Here is a 20387-nt window from a genome sequence, read left to right as displayed (position 1 = left end):
CAGGGGAAAGGGAAGACGTCAGGTTTGATGTCAGTAAAGACTGTTCTTGTATGGGTAAACTTCTTTCTGGGTAATTTTTTGATATCTTACTATAAATCCATCAAAGTTACTAAGTGTAAGACATGGTAACCATTTTAGGTAGCCTCCACTATATACTAAAATCTTAGTTCTCAGTCTTGACTTCTTACATTTGTTTCCTAGTGCTGTTGTAACCAGCTAGGACAAACTGGGTGGTTTAAAACAACTGAAATTGTTGGGCATGGTGGCATATGCCTATAATTCCAGTGACCCAGAAGGCTGAGGCAGGATGATTGCAAGTTTGAGGCTAGCCTGGGCAACCGTGAGACCCTATCTCAAAATAAAAAATAAAAAAGACTGTGGATATAGCTCAGTGGTAGAGCACCCCTGGGTCAATTCCCACTACATACAAAAATAAATAAATAAACAAAATAAAACAGAAGTTGATTCTCTCACAGTTCTGGAGGCCAGAAATCAGAAATCAAGGTGTTGTCCTTTTTCTGAAGCCTAGGGGATCTCTTCTGTTTTTCTGTTAGCTTCTGGTAGTAACTTCCCTGGCTTGTAGGCACATTACTCCAGTCTCTACCTTCTTCATCACATAGAAGTCTCCTCTTTTAAGTATATCTGTTCTTTGTCTCTTCTTTTTTATTTATTTATTTTTTAAATTTTTTTTTAAAAGAGAGAGAGAGAGAGGGAGGGAGGGAGAGGGAGAGATAATTTTTTAATATTTATTTTTTAGTTCTCGGTGGACCCAACATCTTTGTTTGTATGTGGTGCTGAGGATCGAACCCGGGCCGCACGCATGCCAGGCGAGCGCACTACCACTTGAGCCACATCCCCAGCCCATGTCTCTTCTTTTTTTATAAGGACACCAGTCATAGTGCATTAAGGGCCTACTCTACTCTTATATGAACTCATACTAATTTATAGCTTAATTTACCTCTTACACCTGCAAAGACCCTGTTATATAGTCACATTCACAGATATTGGGGTTTGGGATATCAGCATTTTGGGGAACCTAATTCAACCCATAACCCATTCTTTGTACTAAGAAATAAAAAGCATTTTGTTATTCAGTTTATAATGAATGCTTTTGGTAGAAGTGATTACAAATTGAAAATGAAAACTGCACATTAAATATCTACTGCTGATAAAAACCTACCTGAAGATGAATGGACATGGTGGCACACACCTGTAATCTCAGCCACTCTGGAGGCTGAGACAGGAGGATCTCAAGTTCAAAGCTAGCCTCAGCAACTTAGTGAGGCCCCAAGCATTTCAGTGAGACCCTGTCTCTAAATAAAATACAAAATAGGGCTGAAGATGTGGCTCAGTGGTTAAGTGCCCCTGAGTTCAATTCCTGGTACTAAAAAAACAAAAACAAACCCAAAACACCTATCTGAAGACTTTTTTTTGGGGGGGAGGGTACTGGGGATTGAAACCCAGGGGTGTTTTAGTGTTTGTAAACGGTGTTTTTAAGTCTGAGATTTTTCCATGCTCACCTAGTGTTGAATTAAGGAGAGGGGTGGGAGACTAGCATCTAGTAGGTAGCTGTTTAGATGTGTTGATTCCCATGAATTTGCAGATAATTTAGTCTTTTTATTGGTCTTTCTTTTGTAGTTAGATGGGGAATATAAAAAACTGATTCATGAGAATTCTGCTAATTAAGAAGTATATATCAAGCCACTGGTTGAATTTTTTATCAGAAGAAATTAAGGAGAGAATGGAGAAGAAGGTTGATTCCAGGTGAGTGATACAACATGACCAAAAAGGTAACTGAAATTACGGTTCCATATGAAGATTTGTAAACATTTTGAGTGTAAAAATAATAAACAAACAATAAAAATTCTTAAATCATGAGTGATTAGATAGAAAATATGGGCAAGGAATTTTTTTTCATTGATATTTTGAGCTTTTCATCTATACTATAATGCACATTTCACACATTATGTCATAGTCAAAAAAATATTTTAAGCATGTGGAAGTATCCATAATTAAAATTATAATTTTGAGGTTGGGGATATAGCTCAGTGATGGAGCACTTGCTTAGCATGTGCAAGGCCTTGGGTTCAATCCCTAACACCATATACATACCCACATACATTAAAAGAAAATCTAATTATAAATAGAAGTGAGGATGATTTTCCTGAGGTTAAAGGTTATTACATCAAGATTGGCTGACTCTTTTATCTTTCTTCTGCTTTTGTTTGGTCACTTTCAGCCTAAATTAAGATTCTCTTGATCTTTGACTTTTTGACAGTTTTCTTCTTGCCCGAGGCAGCTGTCTAGCCACCAGAGCATGACTGTAGGGACAGTCTAGTGTGCCATCATCAATGTTCTTTACAATGACAGCTTTGTGTCTGAAGTAATGTGTGGCTAGGACCAGCACCATCTTCCCAGGTTTTATGAATGTGCTTGTACAGCAACCTGCCCAGCCTACAGCAGAAAGGAAGGAAGAATACTTCCATTAACCTTTTACCATGCTGAGGGGGTTATTGCACTTCCTGTCCCCCGTTCTTTCTTCCATTAGCTGGGCACAAACCGAGAGGCTGAGGCAAGAGGATTGGGCAACACAGTAAGATCTTGTCCTCACTGTTCCCCCCAAAAAAACACTTTTTTGGGGGGAAATTAAACCAGATTTGTATTCCTGGGATAAACCCCACTTGTTCATGGTGTTTATATGATATATTGCTTGTATACATTGTTGGATTTAGTTTTCTAATATATTTTGAGGATTTCCCCGCCCCCGCCCCGCCCCATGCCCTGCCCCATGCCCTGCCCCATGCCCCAGTACTGGGATTGAACCTAGGGACTCTCTACCACTGAACTACTTCTCAAGCCCTTTTTCAGTTTTAGACAGGATCTCACTAAGTTCCCAGGCTGGCCTTGAACTTGTGATCCTCCTGCCTCAGTCTCTTCAGTCACTGGGATTGCAGGAATGTACTACTGTGCCTGGCAACATATTCTATTATGGTTCTACAAGTATATGAGGCTATACCTGTGGGAGCAAGCCTGTCAGTCAGCACACCTTAAAGATCCAAGTATCTGAATAGTAAAGAGATATCTTCTTTATATTGTGGAATTCATTATCTCCTTTGATTCCCACAATGTGTGCAATTTTGTCTCTACTTACAAGTGAGGAACATTGGATAGAGAGAATAATGTGATTTGTTGTAGTCCTTACAGGTCTCATAGAATCAGGATTTTCTTTTTGTTTTTTACTCCAAATCTTGATGTATTTCTGTTGTTCTACTCTTTACCTGGAAACTGTAATATTCTTTATAGGTTATGCATATGAGTGGTTTTCCTGTTAACCATAAGCCATATAGTAACACATGGTGAGAAAGAATACTGTTTTTGAAGACCAGACTGCCAAAGCTTTTGTTGCCCTTCCAAAAGTAACCAGATTTGAATCAACAGCACTTAGGGTGATTGCATAGGCTGATTTTTTTTTCTAAGAAACTAAATAAACTGGGCTGACTAATTGCCCTAACTGCAAAGAGTGTGGAGCAGAAGCAGACCCACCAATTACCATGTGTGTAGAAAAGTGGTGTAGATTTCTTTTAATATGTAGGTTCCCTTGAAATGAATTACTAGAGAATTATTTGTCTTGTGGCACTTTCCACAATTTGTATTTTACTGATTACATTCCTCTATGTGTATTTTTTTTCCCCAGTACTAAGGATTAAACCCAGGGTGTTTTACCAGTGAGCTACATCTTCAGTGCGCGCGCGCGCGCGCTCTCTCTCTCTCTCTCTCTATATATATAGGCTGGTTCAGGAGGATAGAGAGTTCAAAGCCAGCCTTAGCAAAGGCACAACTCAGACCCTGTCTCTAAATAAAATACAAAATATAGTGTGTGTGTGTGTGTGTGTGTGTGTGTATAAATTTTTTTTTTCCTTTGGAGACAGGGTCTCACCAAGTTGCTGAGGCTGGCTTTAAACTTTTAACCTACTCAACCTCTTTTTTTTTTTTTTTTTTTATGGTGCTAAGGATTGAACCCAGGACTAGGCAAGTGTTCTACCACTGAGCTATTCCCCAGCCCTGGCCTCAAACTTTTCTTCCTCCTGCCTTAGCCTTCTGAGGCACTGAGAAATATGACAGTGTGTGTGTGTGTATATAAAATGTTTGTATATTTTTCATTATTGTTTTTTTTTATAAAATGGTTTTATTATTTTATTTTTCCACCAGTAATATAGGAAAATTCCAGTTATTCCACATTTTTATCAACACATGATATTGTCAGTCTTTTTAAGTTTAGCTATTCTGATGAGTGCATAGTGGTATATAGTGGGTATATAGTGGTATTTTGTGAGGTTTTTTTTTAGTTTTGTTTTTATTAGTGCATTTCAGTTATACATAATATTTGAGTTCTTTTTTTGGCATAATATTTAATATACTTGTGTCCTCTGTATTTTTCTGTAAATTGGTAATTGAATGTAGAGGTTAAATTGGATTTATTTGAATTTTTTCCCCCTTGTGGGGAGGGCACAGAATAACTATAGAAGCAAAGGGCAGAACCAAACTCTGATATGATTATCAATGTTCAACTATCAGGAAATTTTATTTTTTTATTTTTCTGTTAGTGATGCTAGTGCTCCAATGCAGGTCCTCATATATGCTAAGCTCTTTATCTCTGCTGTACTCTCAGACTAGGGGATTTTTAATAATTATGTTAATTATTATTAAAATAATTTTTTGTGTGCTTGTTTTATAAATTATTATTAAATCTAAGATCTCCCAATATGAATGATGATTTGCCGAGTTTTTATAATTCAGTTAATTTTTAGCTTTTTGTATTTTGAGACAGTACAGTTGGATGCATATAAATATATAATTGTTAATTTGCTAGTGAATTCAACAGTAGGCAGAGACTATTTTTATTTCTAGTAATGCTATTTGCCAAAAAACCTTTTTCTTATATTAAAATATCTTGTTTGGTCTTTATTTGAATGATGATTATTTTCTTCATCCAGTTACTTTTTTTTTTCTTTTTTTTTGGTTTTGGTAATTTAACCTAGGGGTACTTTACCACTGAACTACATCTCCAGCCCCTCCCCCCCCCTTTAAAAAAATTTTGAGACAGGGTGTCATTGAATTCCTTAAGGCATTGCTAAATTGTTGAGGCTGGCTTTGAACTTGCAATCCTCCTGTTTGAGCCTCCTGGGCCACCCCACTGTACCCAGATTTCTTTTAGGTATTCTTGTTTTAGAATTCTGTATTGTCTGTTGTAAACATTCCATAGTTAAATTCTTCTTAAATATACTCTTGCAATCTTTATCTTTAATTGGGTCTTCTAAGTTATTTATGTTTAAAGAAATTGTGGGTTTAAATTTAAAGCCTGATTTGGCACTTTCTATTTGTTATTTCCTTTCTTATCTACTTTTGGGTTAAATATTTTTTTATATTCCCACTTTCTTATTAGTGTAGAAGTTACATGCTCTTTTTCTGTTCTTTCAGTGGCTACTTTAGACATTGAAATAACTCCTATCAGGTGTGGTGCCATGGGCCTTTAATCCCAGTGACTCAGAAGGCTGAGGCAGGAGGATCACAAGTTTGAAGCCAGCCTCAGCAATTTTGTGAGGCCCTAAGCAACTTGGTGAGAACTCTTTCAAAATAAAAAGGACTAGAGATATATCTCAGTGATAAAGTCCTGCTGGGTTTAATCCCCAGTACTAAAATAAAAAAAATATAACCCCCATCTCCACAACCAATAGAAAAACCTCAAAGGTATTATGCATGCTAGGCAAGTACTCTACTACTGAGCCACATTTCCAGCCCTACTCTTTACCCTTTCAAAAGTCAATATTATTATTCTTACTTTCCTCTCAGACAATATAGGAATCTACAACATTTTAACTATTTCCTTCCTGACTTATTACTGCTAGCTGTTCTTTTATTTTTTTCTCAAATCTCCTACCTCACTTTTTTCCAGAGATTTTTAAAAAAATTTTATGATAAACTACGTATAACATAAATTTTGCCATTTTAATCATTTTTTAGTAGACAGTTCATTGATATTTTTCACAATATTGTATAACCATTGCCAATATGCATTTCCACAACTTTTTCTTCATCCTGAAAAGAAAGCCTGTATACTTTAAATAACAACTCCCCATTCCTCTCTTCTCTTAGCCCCAGTACAGTCTATTCTACTTTCTGTTTCTTTTTTTGCGGGGGGTGAGGTGCCAGGGATTGAACTCAGGAGTATTTGACCACTGAGCCACATCCCCAGTCCTATTTTATATTTTATTTAGAGACAGGGTCTCACTAGTTGCTTAGCACTTTGTTTTGCTGAGGCTGTCTTTGAATTTTTGATCTTCTGCTTTAGCCTTCCGAGCTGCTGGGAGTACAGGTGTGTGCCACCATACCTGGCTCTACTTTCTATTTCTATGAATTTCTTTATTCTATGTACCTCATACAGATGGATCCATGCAATATTAATCTTTTTGTGTCTGGCTTATTTCATTCATCTGGGGGTTCACTGAGGCTGTAATATGTATCAATGTTTTCATTCTATTTTTTTCTAGTCCTGGGATTTTTTTTTTTTTTTTTTTTTTTTTTTTTTTTTTTTTTTTTGGTGGTGCTGGGGATTGAACTCAGGGCCTTGAACATGCTAGGCAAGCACTCTGTCAACTGAGCTATATCTCCAGCTAGTCCTGGGAATTGAACCAGGGCCTCCTACATGTTAAGGACGGCGTCTATCACTGAGATGCATTCCCAGCCCTTTATTCTTCTTTTATGACTGAATTATATTCCATTGTGTACCTGTACTGTATTTTGTTTATCTGTTTATGGGCATTTGCATTTCTTCTTTTTGGATATTGTGAATAATGCTTCTACCTTTTGTTTTGTTTTCCTTCTAAGATAGGCTCTTGCTTATTGAACTCCTGGGCTAAAGTGATCCTCTGGCCTTAGCACTCACCACCGCCTGACTGCCTACCTTACTTTACTTTTTTTATTTTTATTTTTTGGTAGTGAGAATTGAACCCAGGGGTGGAAGACACTGGGTCACATCCCCGGTCCTTATTTATTTATTTATTTATTTATTTATCTAGCTATTTATTTATTGGGTTACTGGGGATTGAACTCGGGGGCACTCAACCACTGAGCCACATCCCCAAGCCCTATTTTGTATTTTATTTAGAGACAGGGTCTTACTGAGTTGCTTAACACCTTGCTTTTTTTTTTTTTTTTTTTTTTTTTAAAGAGAGAGAGAATTTTTTAATATTTATTTAATTTTTTTAGTTTTCGGTGGACACAACATCGTTATTTTACTTTTATGTGATGCTGAGGATCAAACCCAGTGCCCCACGCATGCCAGACGAGCATGCTACCACTTGAGCCACATCCCCAGCCCCAAGCACCTTGCTTTTTGCCAAGGTTAGCTTTGAACTCACAGTCCTCCTGCCTCAGCCTCCCGAGCAGCTGGGATTACAGGCTTGCGCCACCACACCTAGCAAGTCCTTTTTATTTTATTTTTTTAAAGAGAGAGTGAGAGAGGGAGAGAGAGAGAGAATTTTAATATTTATATTTTAGTTATCGGCGGACACAACATCTTTGTTTTTTTGTATGTGGTGCTGGGGATCGAACCTGAGCCGCACGCATGCCAGGCGAGCGCGCTACCGCTTGAGCCACATCCCCAGCCCTCCTTTTTATTTTTGAAGCAGGGTCTCGCTAAGTTGCTTAGGGCTTTATTAAGTTGCTGAGCGTGACCTTCAACTTGAAATCTTCTTCAACTTCCCAAGTGGCTGGGATTACAGGTATGTGCCACTATAACTTAGTAACTTTTCAAATATATACTATTTACAGGGCACATATAGGGAATTCTGTATTTCTATATTTATGTATTCTATATTTCTCTTAAAAGCAGTTGTTTAGCAATTGCTAGTTTCTGAAGTGAGACCAATAAGTACTGTGACTAATGGGAATTAAAAATAAATACACACATACCTCATTTGAGAGTAACTTGTGGTTGGTTGTTCCAGTCATGTTGCTTATGGAAAATTAAACAACCAAATGTGAGAAAACCTTTCTGATTCTGGATCCAAACCAGGACTACACATGGCATTTTGATTTTTTAGTCTTTGCTTCTGTTGCTGTAGCAAAATACTTGAGAAAAACAATTTTAAAGGTGAAAGATTTACTTTGGCTCATGGTTTCAGGCCATAATCAGTTGGCTCCATTGACTTTTTTGGTCTATGGTAAAGCAGAACATCATGGTGGGGGAATATGTTGGGGAGCAAAGCTGCTTACCTCATTGCAACAAGAGACAATAAGAGGAAGGGGCCAGGGTCGCAATGTAACCTTCAAAGGTACAAAGTTGACCTAACTTTCTTCAAGTAGGCAATACCTCCTAAAATTTCACCACCTCATAGTGTCATTAGCTGGGATAATGGCACCAAATTATCCCATGAGACAAAATAAATCTTTTCATCCTTAAAATTTATTTTCTCTATTATTTTACCACAGCAACAGAAAGAGAGACTGAAAAAAAACAAAATGATATGTGTAGTGAAATTAATCTTCAATACATGAGTCTCCTTCAGTTTGGAATTCTTTCTTAATTTTTCCTTATCTTTCATGATCTGGAGGTTTTTGAAGAGTTTGGAACTCTTACTTTTTTTTTTTTTTTTTTAAGACAAGGCTCCTGAGTCCCTGGGACTTTAGACAGGTGCCATCAACCATGCTTGGCCTAGACTACTTACTTTTTATTTATTTAATTATTTGTTTGTTTGGTACCCGGGATTGAACCCAGGGGCACTTAATTCCTGAGCCACATTCTTAGTCTGTTTTTTTAAAATATTTTTTTTCGAGACAAGGTCTTGCTAAGTTGCTAGAGCCTTGCTAAGTTGCTGAGGCTGGCTTTGAACTCACAATCCTTCTGCCTCAGCCTCCAGAGCTACTAGGATTATAGGTATGTGCCACCGTGTCCAGCTCTGGACCACTTACCTTTTGAGGATATTTTTCATATTGAGTTTCTTTGTATTTTTAAAATTGGATTTCTTTAGTGTCTCTTCATTATTATTCATTATTCACATTATGCATCTATCTTTTTTTTTTTTTTTTTTTTTTTTGAGACAAGGTCTTTCTGTGTAGCCCAGGCTGGTTTTGATCCTTTGCCTTGTAGCTGGGATTACAGGTGCACAACAGGAAGCCCAGCTAGAGGTTTTTTTTTTTTTTTTTTTTTTTTTGAGACTGTTAATATTGTATTCCTTATAAAACTGCCACCAACTTGTTTTTGCATCCATTGATGATTCTTCTATAAATCAGTTATTAGTATGATGGTTCCTAGATGATGATTTTCTAATTATCTCCTTCCTTCTATTAGTCTGCATAGTTTTCCATTCTACCCCATGTATTTATTTATTTATATCAGTATTAACTTATGGATTCCAATTTTATTAATTGGTTTTTAATCCGTTACTTTTCAGATTGTTCCAGATCTGGCCAGTGGTCTTTCAGGCTGGCTCCTGTGTCCTTTTGATATTTTTCCATCATTGTTTACTTGTTTCTGTTTTTTGTTTTGGGGAGTACTGGGGATTGAACTCAGGGATGCTCTACCACTGAGTTACATCCCCACTCCTTTTTTATTTTTATTTTGAGACAGAATTTTACTAAGTTGCTGAGGCTGGCTGTGAGCTTGGGATCTTCCTACCTCAGTCTTCCTAGTAACTAGGATCACCGGTGTGCACCACTGTATCCAGCTTTCCATCATTCTTTGAATACTTCCTTATTTTTGGACCAAATAAGATTCCATTCTCATCTTGCATTTTCCTTGCTCCAGACCTGGAAATTGGCCATTTCTCAAAGGAGCTCTGGGGTCCTTCTAGTGGAGAGTAGTATTTTAGAAATAATATTTGGGGGCTGGGGTTGAGGCTCAGAGGTAGAGTGCTTGCTTAGCATGTGTAAGTCACTGCGTTCCATCCCTAGATCACATAAAAATAAATAAATAAAGAAAGAAAGGTATTGTGTCTATCAACTAAAAAAATTTGGAAAAAAAATTATATTTGGTCTGTAGGTATGCTCGTTGTTAATGTATTATCATTGCTTCTAGGTATTTCCTATGGGCAGAGGTCTGACATGTTTTTCTTTTTTTTTTTTGAAAATCACAGGGTCACGCCGATATCTCCAATTCCAATCAAACACAACACAATTCCAATCCCTGCCTTAGTTGATTCCTTAATGTTTTTCAGACAGGATTAAACGTTAGAAATTTGACTGGGCACAGTGGCATATACACCTTGGGAAGCCGAGGTGGGAAGATCCGCAAGTTTAAGGACATCTTTGGCAATTTAGTAAGATCCTATCTCAAAAATATAAAATAATAGCTTGGCGCCATGGTGCAAGCCTATAATTCCAGCAACTTAGGAGACTGAGGCAGGAGTATTGCAAGTTTGAAGCTAGCCTAGCAGTTTAGCAAGGCCCTAAGCAACTTAGTAAAACCTTATATCAAAAAATAAAAAGGACTGGAAATGTAGCTCATTGGTAAAGCATCTCTGGGTTCAATCCCTGTTACAAAAAAAATACATGTGTGTGTGTGTATGTTTGTGTGTATATGTACATATATTTATATATACATACATACACACAGAAGTACGTATGTGTGTATGTGTGTATATATGTGTATTGAGGATGTAGCTTAGTGGCAAAGCACCTTGAGTTCAGTTCCTAGCACTGCCCCCCCCCAAAATTAGTGTTTATTAAAAGTATATGGTTTCATATTTGATATTATCTGGAAAATTTTCCTAAAAAGTGTGTTAGACCTAATTACTCTAGTGTACTATTATGTTTTGTATTTCTTGCCTAGAGCCCAACCAGGAGTACCAACCTCCAGTGCTTGCCAGATATTTCTTTTTTTGTACTGGGGGTGGAACCCAGGGACATTTTACCAGTCAATTATATCCCCAGCCCTTTTTAAATTTTTTATTTTAAGACAGGGTCTTGCTAAGTTGTTGAGGTTGGCCTTGAACTTGTGATAATCCTGCCTTAGCCTTCTGAGTTGCTAGGATTACAGGCATGCAGTTCTGTGCCTGACTGGTTTCCAGTTACTTCTGTTGGAGATATGGAAGCTTATTGTTCTTGAGTCATTGTAATTAGTCTCAGTGAATTTACTATTTAATTTTGCTTCTATTTTAAAAAATATACAGTGATAATTTTTTTCTCTTCTCTATTTCTCAAATTTAAGGTCTCTTAGGGATGGTTCAATTAAAAAGCCTTATTCTCCAAAGGCACTATCCATCAAAAAGTCTTCTGCCTTCTCTGGGATCCAGAGAGAGTTGCCTGGAACTAGTCAGCCAGTACTGTATCGTGCCTCACAGTCTTGGACCCGACGGGGCCGCTTGAGAGAACTCCACATCAGGTGTGCTTGAGTAGTCACTTCCCTATAGGGACTTCTCACTAGTTCTTCCTTCTTTGCTGAAGTGAGGGAATGATTTTTATTTTTCTATGTCAATTAGTTGGAGAACGTGATGCCTGCTCTTCCTATTGAAATGTTCAGTAAAAAGGATATTTAGAAATGTGCAGCATAACATCTGTCATTGTTTTCAGTCATGTTCTCCAATTGTGGACCACAAAGTATAAGTTATGATTCTTCAAGAAAAAAATCTAAATATGGCCCATGAAGAATGATTATTTTCTGCGGTTTTTTTTTTTTTTTTTTTTTTTTGGTACCAGGGATTGAACCCAGGGGTGCTTAACCACTGAGCTACATCACCAACCCCTTTCATTTTGACACAGGTTCTTACTAGGTTGCTTATAGTCTCGCTAAGCTGAGGCTGGCCTCAAACCTGCAATCTTTCTGCCTCAGTGTCCTGAGCTCCTGGGATTACAGGTGTATACCACTGTGCCCAGCTCATTTTCTGCTATTCTTTGTTAGGTATTAAAGGCATCATTTATTCATTCAACAAAAATTTACTAAGTGCCTACTCTGCCAGGTGTTATGCTATATTCCAAAACCTGAACTTATAAAAGTTTAAAATCAGGTTAAGCCATAACAATAAAATGTGATAAGAACTATGAGCAGAGAAGGCACACATGACAAGAATAACCACATTAGTAAAGCCAGCAGTGACTTTCTGGAGAAGCAGAGTTTAAGCTGAGTCTTGAGGAATAATGTAAGAATATGTCAGGGCTGTGGCTGTGGCTCAGTGGTAGAGCACTTGCCTAGCATATGAGGCATTGGATTTGATTCTCAGCACCACATGTAAACAAATAAATAAAGGTCCATCAATAACTAATATAAATTAATATTGTTTTTTCAAAAAGGAATAAGATAAAGGAGGAAGCGTGTTCCAAACCAACTTTTGTTATGTCTGTAGAGGCATTCCACTAGCTACTAGGATTACTATAAGGTACAGTCCCTGCTCTCAAGGGCTCCAATTGCTGAGGGAATGACAGACATACTCTGAGCTGATTGCTGTGATGTGGAATAACATTACACAAGGCATTTGAACAGAGTGCTGAGAGTACCTAGCTCCTTACTTTGTTTGAGTTAGGGAAAGTCCAGGATAAGTGTACATTTGTTAGGCATTTTAGGGAAGAAGGATAATATGAACAAAACAATTATGACTTTTCTTCAACTTTGAAGTCTTCATTTCTTCATTGGCAAAATACATTATAATAAAAGTGTTTTTTTAAAAATAATCTGCTTGAGTTATTATCCTATATTTAGAAGACTCTAAAGGTTCCATTAGAAGACTTTTTTTTTCCATTTTTGACAAAGATGCCAAAAAGATATGTCATAGAATAGGCTCTTTGACGGTGCAAGGAAAACTGGATATCCATTAGAAGACTTCTAGAGCTGATTAAAAAAAAATTCAGCAAATTGGCAGGATACAAAATCAACATACAAAAAATTAGCTTTTGTATATTCCAATAATGAATCTACTGAGAAAGAAAGCAGGAAAACATTCCATTTACAAGAGCTTCAACAAAAAAATACCTAGGAATAAATATAACCTAGGAAGTGAAAGACCTCTGAGTAAGGAACATTACACAACACTGAAAAATTAAATCAAAGAAGACATTAGAAGATGGGACCATCTCCCGTGCTCATGAATAGGCAGAATTAATATTATTATGAAAATGGACATATTTCCAAGAATGGTCTATAGATTTAGTGCAATCCCCATCAAAATAGCAATGATATTCTTCAGAGAACTAGGGAAAACAACCCTGAAATTCATATGGAAAAACAGAAGACCCAGAATAGCCAAAGCAATCCTGTGCAAAAAAGGGAGAAGCTGGAGGCATCACAATGCCCAGTTTCAAATTATACTATAGAGCCATAGTAACAAAAACAGCACGGTACTGGCATAAAAACAGACACATAAACCAATGGAATAGAAGAGAAGACAAACCCACATATCCACAGACATTTAATTTTTGACAAAGATGCCAAAAAGATATGTCATAGAATAGTCTCTTTGACGGTGCAAGGAAAACTGGATATCCATATTTAGAAGAATAAAACTAGATTCTTATCTCTCACCCTGTACAAAAGTCAACTCAAAGTGGATTAAAGATCTAGGCATAAGACCAGTAACTTTGCAACTATTAGAAGAAAACATAGGAGAAATACATCCATATATAGATCCAGGTGGTGACTTCCTAAATAGGACTCCTGTAGCTCAGGAAATTATAGCAAGTGTCAATAAATGGGAACGTATTGAATTAAAAAGCTTCTGCACAGCAAAAGAAACAGTAGCATGAAGAGAGAACTCAGAGAATGGAGCATATCTTTTTCAGCTTCTCTTCTGACAGAGGATTAATATCCAGAATAAATATATATATAAAGAAAACACCAAGAGACAAGAAACACATTCAGTAAATGGGCAAATGAACTGAACAACTGAACACTTTTTTCAAAAGACAAAGTACAATGGTCAATAATAATACAAATGCACAACATCTTTAGACAAATTATGTCATCAGCTTAGGTATCCATCGACAGACATGTGGATTAACAAATTGTGGTATATATAATCAATGGAGTTTTATTCAGCCTTAATAGAAACAAAATTAGTTGCAGAAAAGTAGGTGGAACTGGAGTGCATCATATTAGGTGAAATAAGTCAGAAGCCAGACTTAGAAAAGACAAATACTCTTATGTTGTATTTCATATGTACAAGCTAGTGGGAAAAGAAGGGGGAGGGAGGAGGATATCAGGAAAGAAAGGAGCCCCATAGGATAAAAGATGATCAAGAAGGGGGAGGAAGTATTGGGGAGTGAAATTGATCAAATTTATGTTTTATGCATATACCAAAATGCCACAAAGAAACTACATTTTGTTTAATTAGTTATGTACCAATAAAAAAATCTTGACTTTAGCTTTATAAATTTGTCTCCTATGTTCTGTTTGATGCAAGATTAGCTACGATATTCCCTTTGAGTCATATTAGTGTCCCTTCTCCTGGGACCTTAAAGGTTTCCTTTCATTAACCAAACAGTTATAACATGTACATGTCTTTTCTTTCCTTTTTTCAGATGTGTGACCAGAAAATTCTTGTACTTGTGGATTCGAATGACTTTCGGAAGAGTATTTCCCTCTAAAGCCAGGTAGTGTTAGCTCAGAATAACACATTTCTGTTGAACTCAGTCTAGGTTTTAACTTCATACTAGTTTTTACATACTTTATTATGTCATATATTACTACATTCTTCCACCGTGCCTCCCCAGCCTCCTGGAGCTGGAATATTACCTAATATAAGCATGTGATGTGAGGGTAACTCATGCATATTAGTTGACTGGATAAATGCATAAAGGAGTGAACTAGGTGAACAAAATGAACTAGGATGGCTGTTACCTTTCTGGAAAAAAAAAACTGTTGCCAAGGAGAAGAGCTCATTTAGGGCATTGGTGAGACTGACAGATGGACTTGATCTTGGGAAGAATCTGAGGAAAAACCTGGCATGGGCAAGAGAAGTGAAATTTTAATGAAGAGTGATCTCCTGTCATATGCTATACATTATACACATATGTATGTGTGTGTGTACACATATATATGTATGATTATATATGTACACTACACATGTTTATAATATACATATACTGTTCTTTGCATAGATCGCCACCACCCACTGCTACGATTTTTGGTTACAGTCAATTTAACTGCAGTGGGAAGAATGAGGTATAAGAGGAATCACAGAGTCAGGAACACTGAGCAGGAGGCAGTGGGGGTGGGGAGAAGGAGCCCATATATAGGGTGTGTTTCAGAGGGAGAATTGGCAGCCATTGAGAATGCTTTTGACTCTGAGAGTCTGACTTAAAGTGTCTTATTAAGCAAATTGAGATTTGCTTTTTTTCACAAGCAATTTGGAATTGGCAGTTACTGGTATTGGTTTAGCTGTTCAAGGATACCATCAAAGATTCAACTTTTAGCTGGGCATGGTGGTACACGCCCGTAATTCCAGCAACTTGGGAGGCTAAGGCAGGAGGATCACAAGTTCAGGTCCAGCCTCATCAAATTAGTGATACCCTAAGCAACTTAGACCCTGTCTCAAAATAAAAATTGGGCCGGGGATGTGGCTCAGTGATTGAGTGCCCATGGGTTCAATCCTGCTCTCAAAAAAAAAAAAAAAAAAAAATGCAAGTACTCAACTTTTATTATACTTGTAGCTGACTGTCCTTAACATATTGGCACTTTGTCCTCACAGGTAACATTGCATAGTTGCAGGATGACTGTTCCAGGGTCCTATAGGAAGGAAGGACAAATAGTGTTGTCATTTTGATCTGTCTTTTATCAGAAAAAAAAAAAACTTCCAGAAGTCCCTGGCTGCATTCTGTTTCTGCCTCATTGGCCAGAGCTTTGTCATGGACTGTCTTTAGCTATAGAGGAGGTTGGGAATGAAAATTGTTCCACTCTTTATAGGGTATACTAGTGAAGATGTAGGGGCTTGGTGGTTCATGTTGGTTTAGCCAGTGACAGCTAGTACTACCATACTATGGTTATAGCTTTAAAACGTTCACATGCTCTTTTTCATTTCTTTTCTCTTGAGTGGTACAGGTTATAGAGAACAAAATATTGAACTAGAATTTAGGAGACCTGAGTTTTGATTCCATCCCTGACCCTCATTGTCTGATCTGAGGATAAGGTATAGTTTTGGGCCTCAATTTGTGTTTTTAGATTTTTATTATTATTATTATTTTTTGAAATGGGGTCTTGCTGAATTGTTTAGGGCCTCCATAAGTTGCTGATGCAGGCCTCAAACTTGAAATCCTCTTGCCTCAGCTTTCAGAATTGATGAGATTACAGGCCTATACCACCACACCTGGATATGGGCCTCAATTTCTGAAACTTAAATGAGAGAATGGAAATATTTGTTCTCTAAGTATGTTCATATTTAAGAGATTTTAAAAAGCTAATTGGTTTTATGTGTTTGTACTTATAAATCCAGGGTTTCCTCAGGCTTTGGAGGCAGGATTTAGGAGATTTCACTGGGGAACTTTCAACTGTCAGCATCTCTGAAGGCCTTTTTCCTAGATTAAGATCAGTTTTCCCCAGAGTAGATGAATCCTCTGAATTCCTGCTGATATGGGATGGACTTAAGTGGGAGCATGGCTGCACGCAGGGAAAGGGAGTAGAGTTTCATTGTTTATTATGTCAACTCTCAGTTTAGGGAATGTCTCCAGAGCTTTGCCTAGTAGCCTAGAATCTGGCGCTTCTCTGGTTCAGCCTCTCCAGAGAGAAACTTAGTCTTGACTTGGGTGAACAAGACCTAGGAACCTAACAACTTCTGATATAATCCTCTCTTCATATAATCCTGGCTCCTTCCTTCCAGATGCCTCTTAGTCCTATGACATTTCAGTTCTCTGCCTTTTCTGATTTGGTAACTCAGTTGCCACTTGCCTACCTACTTTTTCATTAATTACGTAAACTTTGTTGACATCGTATCTGTCATCTTCTGTCCTACTTTCTGTGAGTATCTGCCTTTTTAAATGTATTTGCTATTATTTTAGTGGTGTTTTGGGAAGGGAAGAAGGTAGATGGTTGTGTTCATTGTACCATGTGCAGGTGGTTCCTAAGTTTTATTTTATTTTATTATTATTATTTTTTAATAAGAATCTTGACTCTTTATTTTTTTTAAAGAGAGTGAGAGAGGGTGGGGAGAGAGAATTTTTTAATATTTATTTTTTAATCATCAGCGGACACAACATCTTTGTTTTGTATGTGGTACTGAGGATCGAACCCCGGCTGCACGCATGCCAGGCGAGCACGCTACCGCTTGAGCCATATCCCCAGCCCCCTAAGTTTTAAAATAATGAACAAGGGGCTGGGGATGTGGCTCAAGCGGTAACGCGCTCGCCTGGCATGTGTGCGGCCCGGGTTTGATCCTCAGCACCTCATATAAACAAAGATGTTGTGTCCGCCGAGAACTAAAAAATAAATATTAAAAAAATTCTCGCTCTCTCCCTCTCTCACTCTCTCTCTTTAAAAAAAATAAATAAAATAATGAACAAATCTGTTGAAAATTTTCAAAGAGTATAAAATCTTACAATTTAGGAAATGCCAGTCTCCTCTAATTCCTCCCTGAGAACCACTGATATTAATTTGGTATTTTGGAGGTCTTTCCAGGCTTTTTATATGTATAATCATTTACATATGCATGAACACATACATGTGTATATTTATTTGCTTATAGATTACATATTATACCAATTCCAACACATGGGTGCGGAATATACATTATTTTATTATTGTTTTTGTACTGGGATTTAACCCAGGGGCCCATTACCACTGAACTACTTCTCCAGCCCTTTGTTTTTTTTCATTTTGAGACTGGGTCTCGCTATGTTGCTTAGGACCTCACTAAGTTGCTGATACTGGCCTTGAACTTGTGATCCTCTTTCCTCAGCCTCATGTGTTACTAGGATTATCGACAGTGCTACTGCATCTGGCTGAATATACATAAAATATTCACTTAAAAAATGGTGCCAGCCGGGTGTGGTGGTGTACACCTGTAATGTCAGCAGCTGAGAAGTATTGCAAGTTTGAGGTCAGCCTCAGCAACTTAGGAAAGCCCTAAACAACTTAGTGAGACCCAGTCTTAAAATAAAAGAAAGGGCTGGGGATGTAGCTCAGTGGTAAAGCACTCTGGATTCAATTCTTGGTATTAAAAAAAAAAAAAGGTACTATGTTATATATACCATACAATTACTTTTCCTGAGCTTCTGTCCATTTTTGTGCTCTTACCTCTGCTTCTTTCATGAAAACTGACTGCATGGCATTGATTAAATTAATTTGTCCTCTTTTTTTTTTTCTTTCTTTTTTTTTCAAATTTTTTTAGTTGTTGATCGACTTTTATTTTATTTATTTATATGTGGTGCTGAGAATTGAACCCAGTGCTTCACACATGCCAGGCAAGTGTGCTACCGCTGAGCCCCAGCCCGCTAATTTGTCCTCTTTTATTGTGTTCTTAAAAATTATTAACAATAATGAAGTGAATTTCCTTATGAATATCTTTTTTTTTTTTTTTTTTTTTTGGTATCTGGTATTAAATCCAGGGGCAATTAACCCCTGAGCCACTTCCCCAGCCCTTTTTTTGTTTTCTTTTTAAAACTTTTTGAGACAGTCTCTCCAAGTTGCTCAGAGCCTCACTAAATTATTGAGGCTGGCTTTGAATTCCTGCGTCAGCCTCCCGAGCTTCTGGTATTACAGGCGTGTGCCACCGTGCCTTGCTTTCTTATGAATAACTTTTTAAGCCAGCTTGAAAAATCTGAGTTGGCAAAGGGAAGGGAATATCAGCCTGTGGAACTTTGAAAAGAAATTCAGAGTGATTGACAAGGACCCACGTTCTTGAGTTATCAATCACTTTAACAGTGACATCAGCACCATCACTGCTTATTTGTTTTCTTTTTTCTTTTAAAGAGAGAGAGAGAGAGAATTTTTTTTTTTAATATTTATTTTTTAGTTTTCGGCGGACACAACATCTTTGTATGTGGTGCTGAGGATCGAACCCGGGCCGCATGCATGCCAGGCGAGCGCGCTACCGCTTGAGCCACATCCCCAGCCCTTATTTGTTTTCTTATTACCTTTTCCCTCTCTTCATTTTCTCTTACCTCTCTTATGTTTTTATAACTCCCTTGAACAGGTTTCATTTACTTTGTCATCTATGTTCCTGTTAAATATTGGGGATACCATTAGGCATTTTCTTGTTTTAAAACATTAATCTCCTTAGCATATAAATGAATTGTAATTACCACATTGTGGGAACAAAAAATATTTTTTTAGTCTGATGAATTAATTTGAAATAATTCTCAAATTAATTTATTAAAATTAAGATTTTAATTTTACTTTAGCATCTTTAATCAGTAAGATCTATATTATAAGTTTTTAATCTTCATTTCTTGCTTAAGTAGTTTTAAGTTTTTTATTTGAAAAAGTTAAATGTCTATTTTTAATTTATTTTGGTGTTTACTCTTCTTTAAGAAGGCTAGAGTAATAAGAAACTGATTTTGGAATACATGCTAGCTCCAACTTCATCTTGTCTAACTCTCTCTCATGTTTTTCATGGCCCAAGGTTTTACTATGAGCAGAGACTACTACGGAAAGTCTTTGAAGAATGGAAAGAAGAGTGGTGGGTTTTGCATCGAGAATGGAAACTCTGTGTTCGAGCTGACTGTCACTACAGGTCAGATTTTGTGTCACATTACTTCAGTTTTACACATTTTTTTAAAAAAAATTATTTTTAGTTGTAGTTGGACGCAATACTTTCATTTGATTTATTTATTTTTATGTGGTGCTGAGGATTGAACCCAGGGCCTTGCACGTGCTCAGTGAGTGCTCTACTGCTGAGCCACAACCTCAGCCCCCAATTTTACACATTTTAATATATAGATTTGACATATTGTCAGATTCCTTTTGGCATGTTTTTAGTCAAAAGGACTAAAGTTAGATTGCTTTCTGGTTTTCTTCAAATCATTTTTAGAGTAAGCAATTTGAAGTCCTAAATTAAACACAAGCATGTATGCGTGCACTTGCATGTGTATATACATATGCATACACACTCCTAATAACCATTATATATTGGTCGTGCTAATGATTTGAATGGGGTTTCTCACTGATTCTCACTTCTGTATAATTTCTGAGAGTATTCTGTTATTTAAAAAATATTGTTGTAATTCATGTTGATTATGGGAGAAAATGTATGCCCAATATAGAACATTAAGAAAAAAAAAGGAAAATGGAAATAGAAAGTAAACATTTTTTGTTGTTGTTGTTGTGTTGGGGATTGAACACAGGGCCTTGTGCATGCAAGGAAAGCACTCTACCAACTGAGCCATATCCCAGCCAGTAAACATTCTTAATCCTTCATGTTCACATTCACATTCCCTGAGATGAAGGGGATAAAGTAAAACTTGTGAATTAG

The 20387-nt window shown here is 37.0% G+C and overlaps 2 protein-coding genes across 25 annotated transcripts in view; one reads left to right on the top strand and one right to left on the bottom strand.

The window, feature by feature from the left end:
- The window catches only part of PISD (phosphatidylserine decarboxylase), a gene marked incomplete at its 5' end in the record, with an annotated part of 118169 nt that overhangs the window by 330 nt on the left and 97452 nt on the right, over positions 1 to 20387 (bottom strand). The window contains one exon of one of the 3 annotated variants that reach the window (XM_081282954.1): positions 15654 to 15712. The exons of the other annotated variants lie outside the window; for them this stretch is intronic. Within the exon in view, the coding sequence (XP_081139080.1) occupies positions 15669 to 15712 (44 nt within the window). The 3' untranslated portion in view covers positions 15654 to 15668. Of the gene's footprint in view, positions 1 to 15653; positions 15713 to 20387 lie in introns of those variants that run through there. 3 annotated transcript variants of the gene reach the window in all.
- Positions 1 to 20387, top strand: part of SFI1 (SFI1 centrin binding protein) — a 322241-nt gene that overhangs the window by 248154 nt on the left and 53700 nt on the right. For 13 of the 22 annotated variants that reach the window (XM_081282935.1, XM_081282926.1, XM_081282925.1 and 10 more), the window contains exons 2-5: positions 1639 to 1764; positions 11207 to 11380; positions 14506 to 14577; positions 19539 to 19649. In XM_081282935.1, coding sequence (XP_081139061.1) covers positions 1667 to 1764; positions 11207 to 11380; positions 14506 to 14577; positions 19539 to 19649 — 455 coding nt within the window. In that variant the 5' untranslated portion in view covers positions 1639 to 1666. Of the gene's footprint in view, positions 1 to 1638; positions 1765 to 9850; positions 10317 to 11206; positions 11381 to 14505; positions 14578 to 19538; positions 19650 to 20387 lie in introns of those variants that run through there. The other 9 variants (XM_081282923.1, XM_081282922.1, XM_081282920.1 and 6 more) reach the window with 6 other exon arrangements.

Source organism: Spermophilus citellus (assembly GCF_964194105.1).
Source record: "Spermophilus citellus genome assembly, chromosome: 3".
Taxonomy (NCBI): Eukaryota; Metazoa; Chordata; class Mammalia; order Rodentia; family Sciuridae; genus Spermophilus; species Spermophilus citellus.
This window is presented reverse-complemented; position numbering and strand designations above follow the sequence as displayed.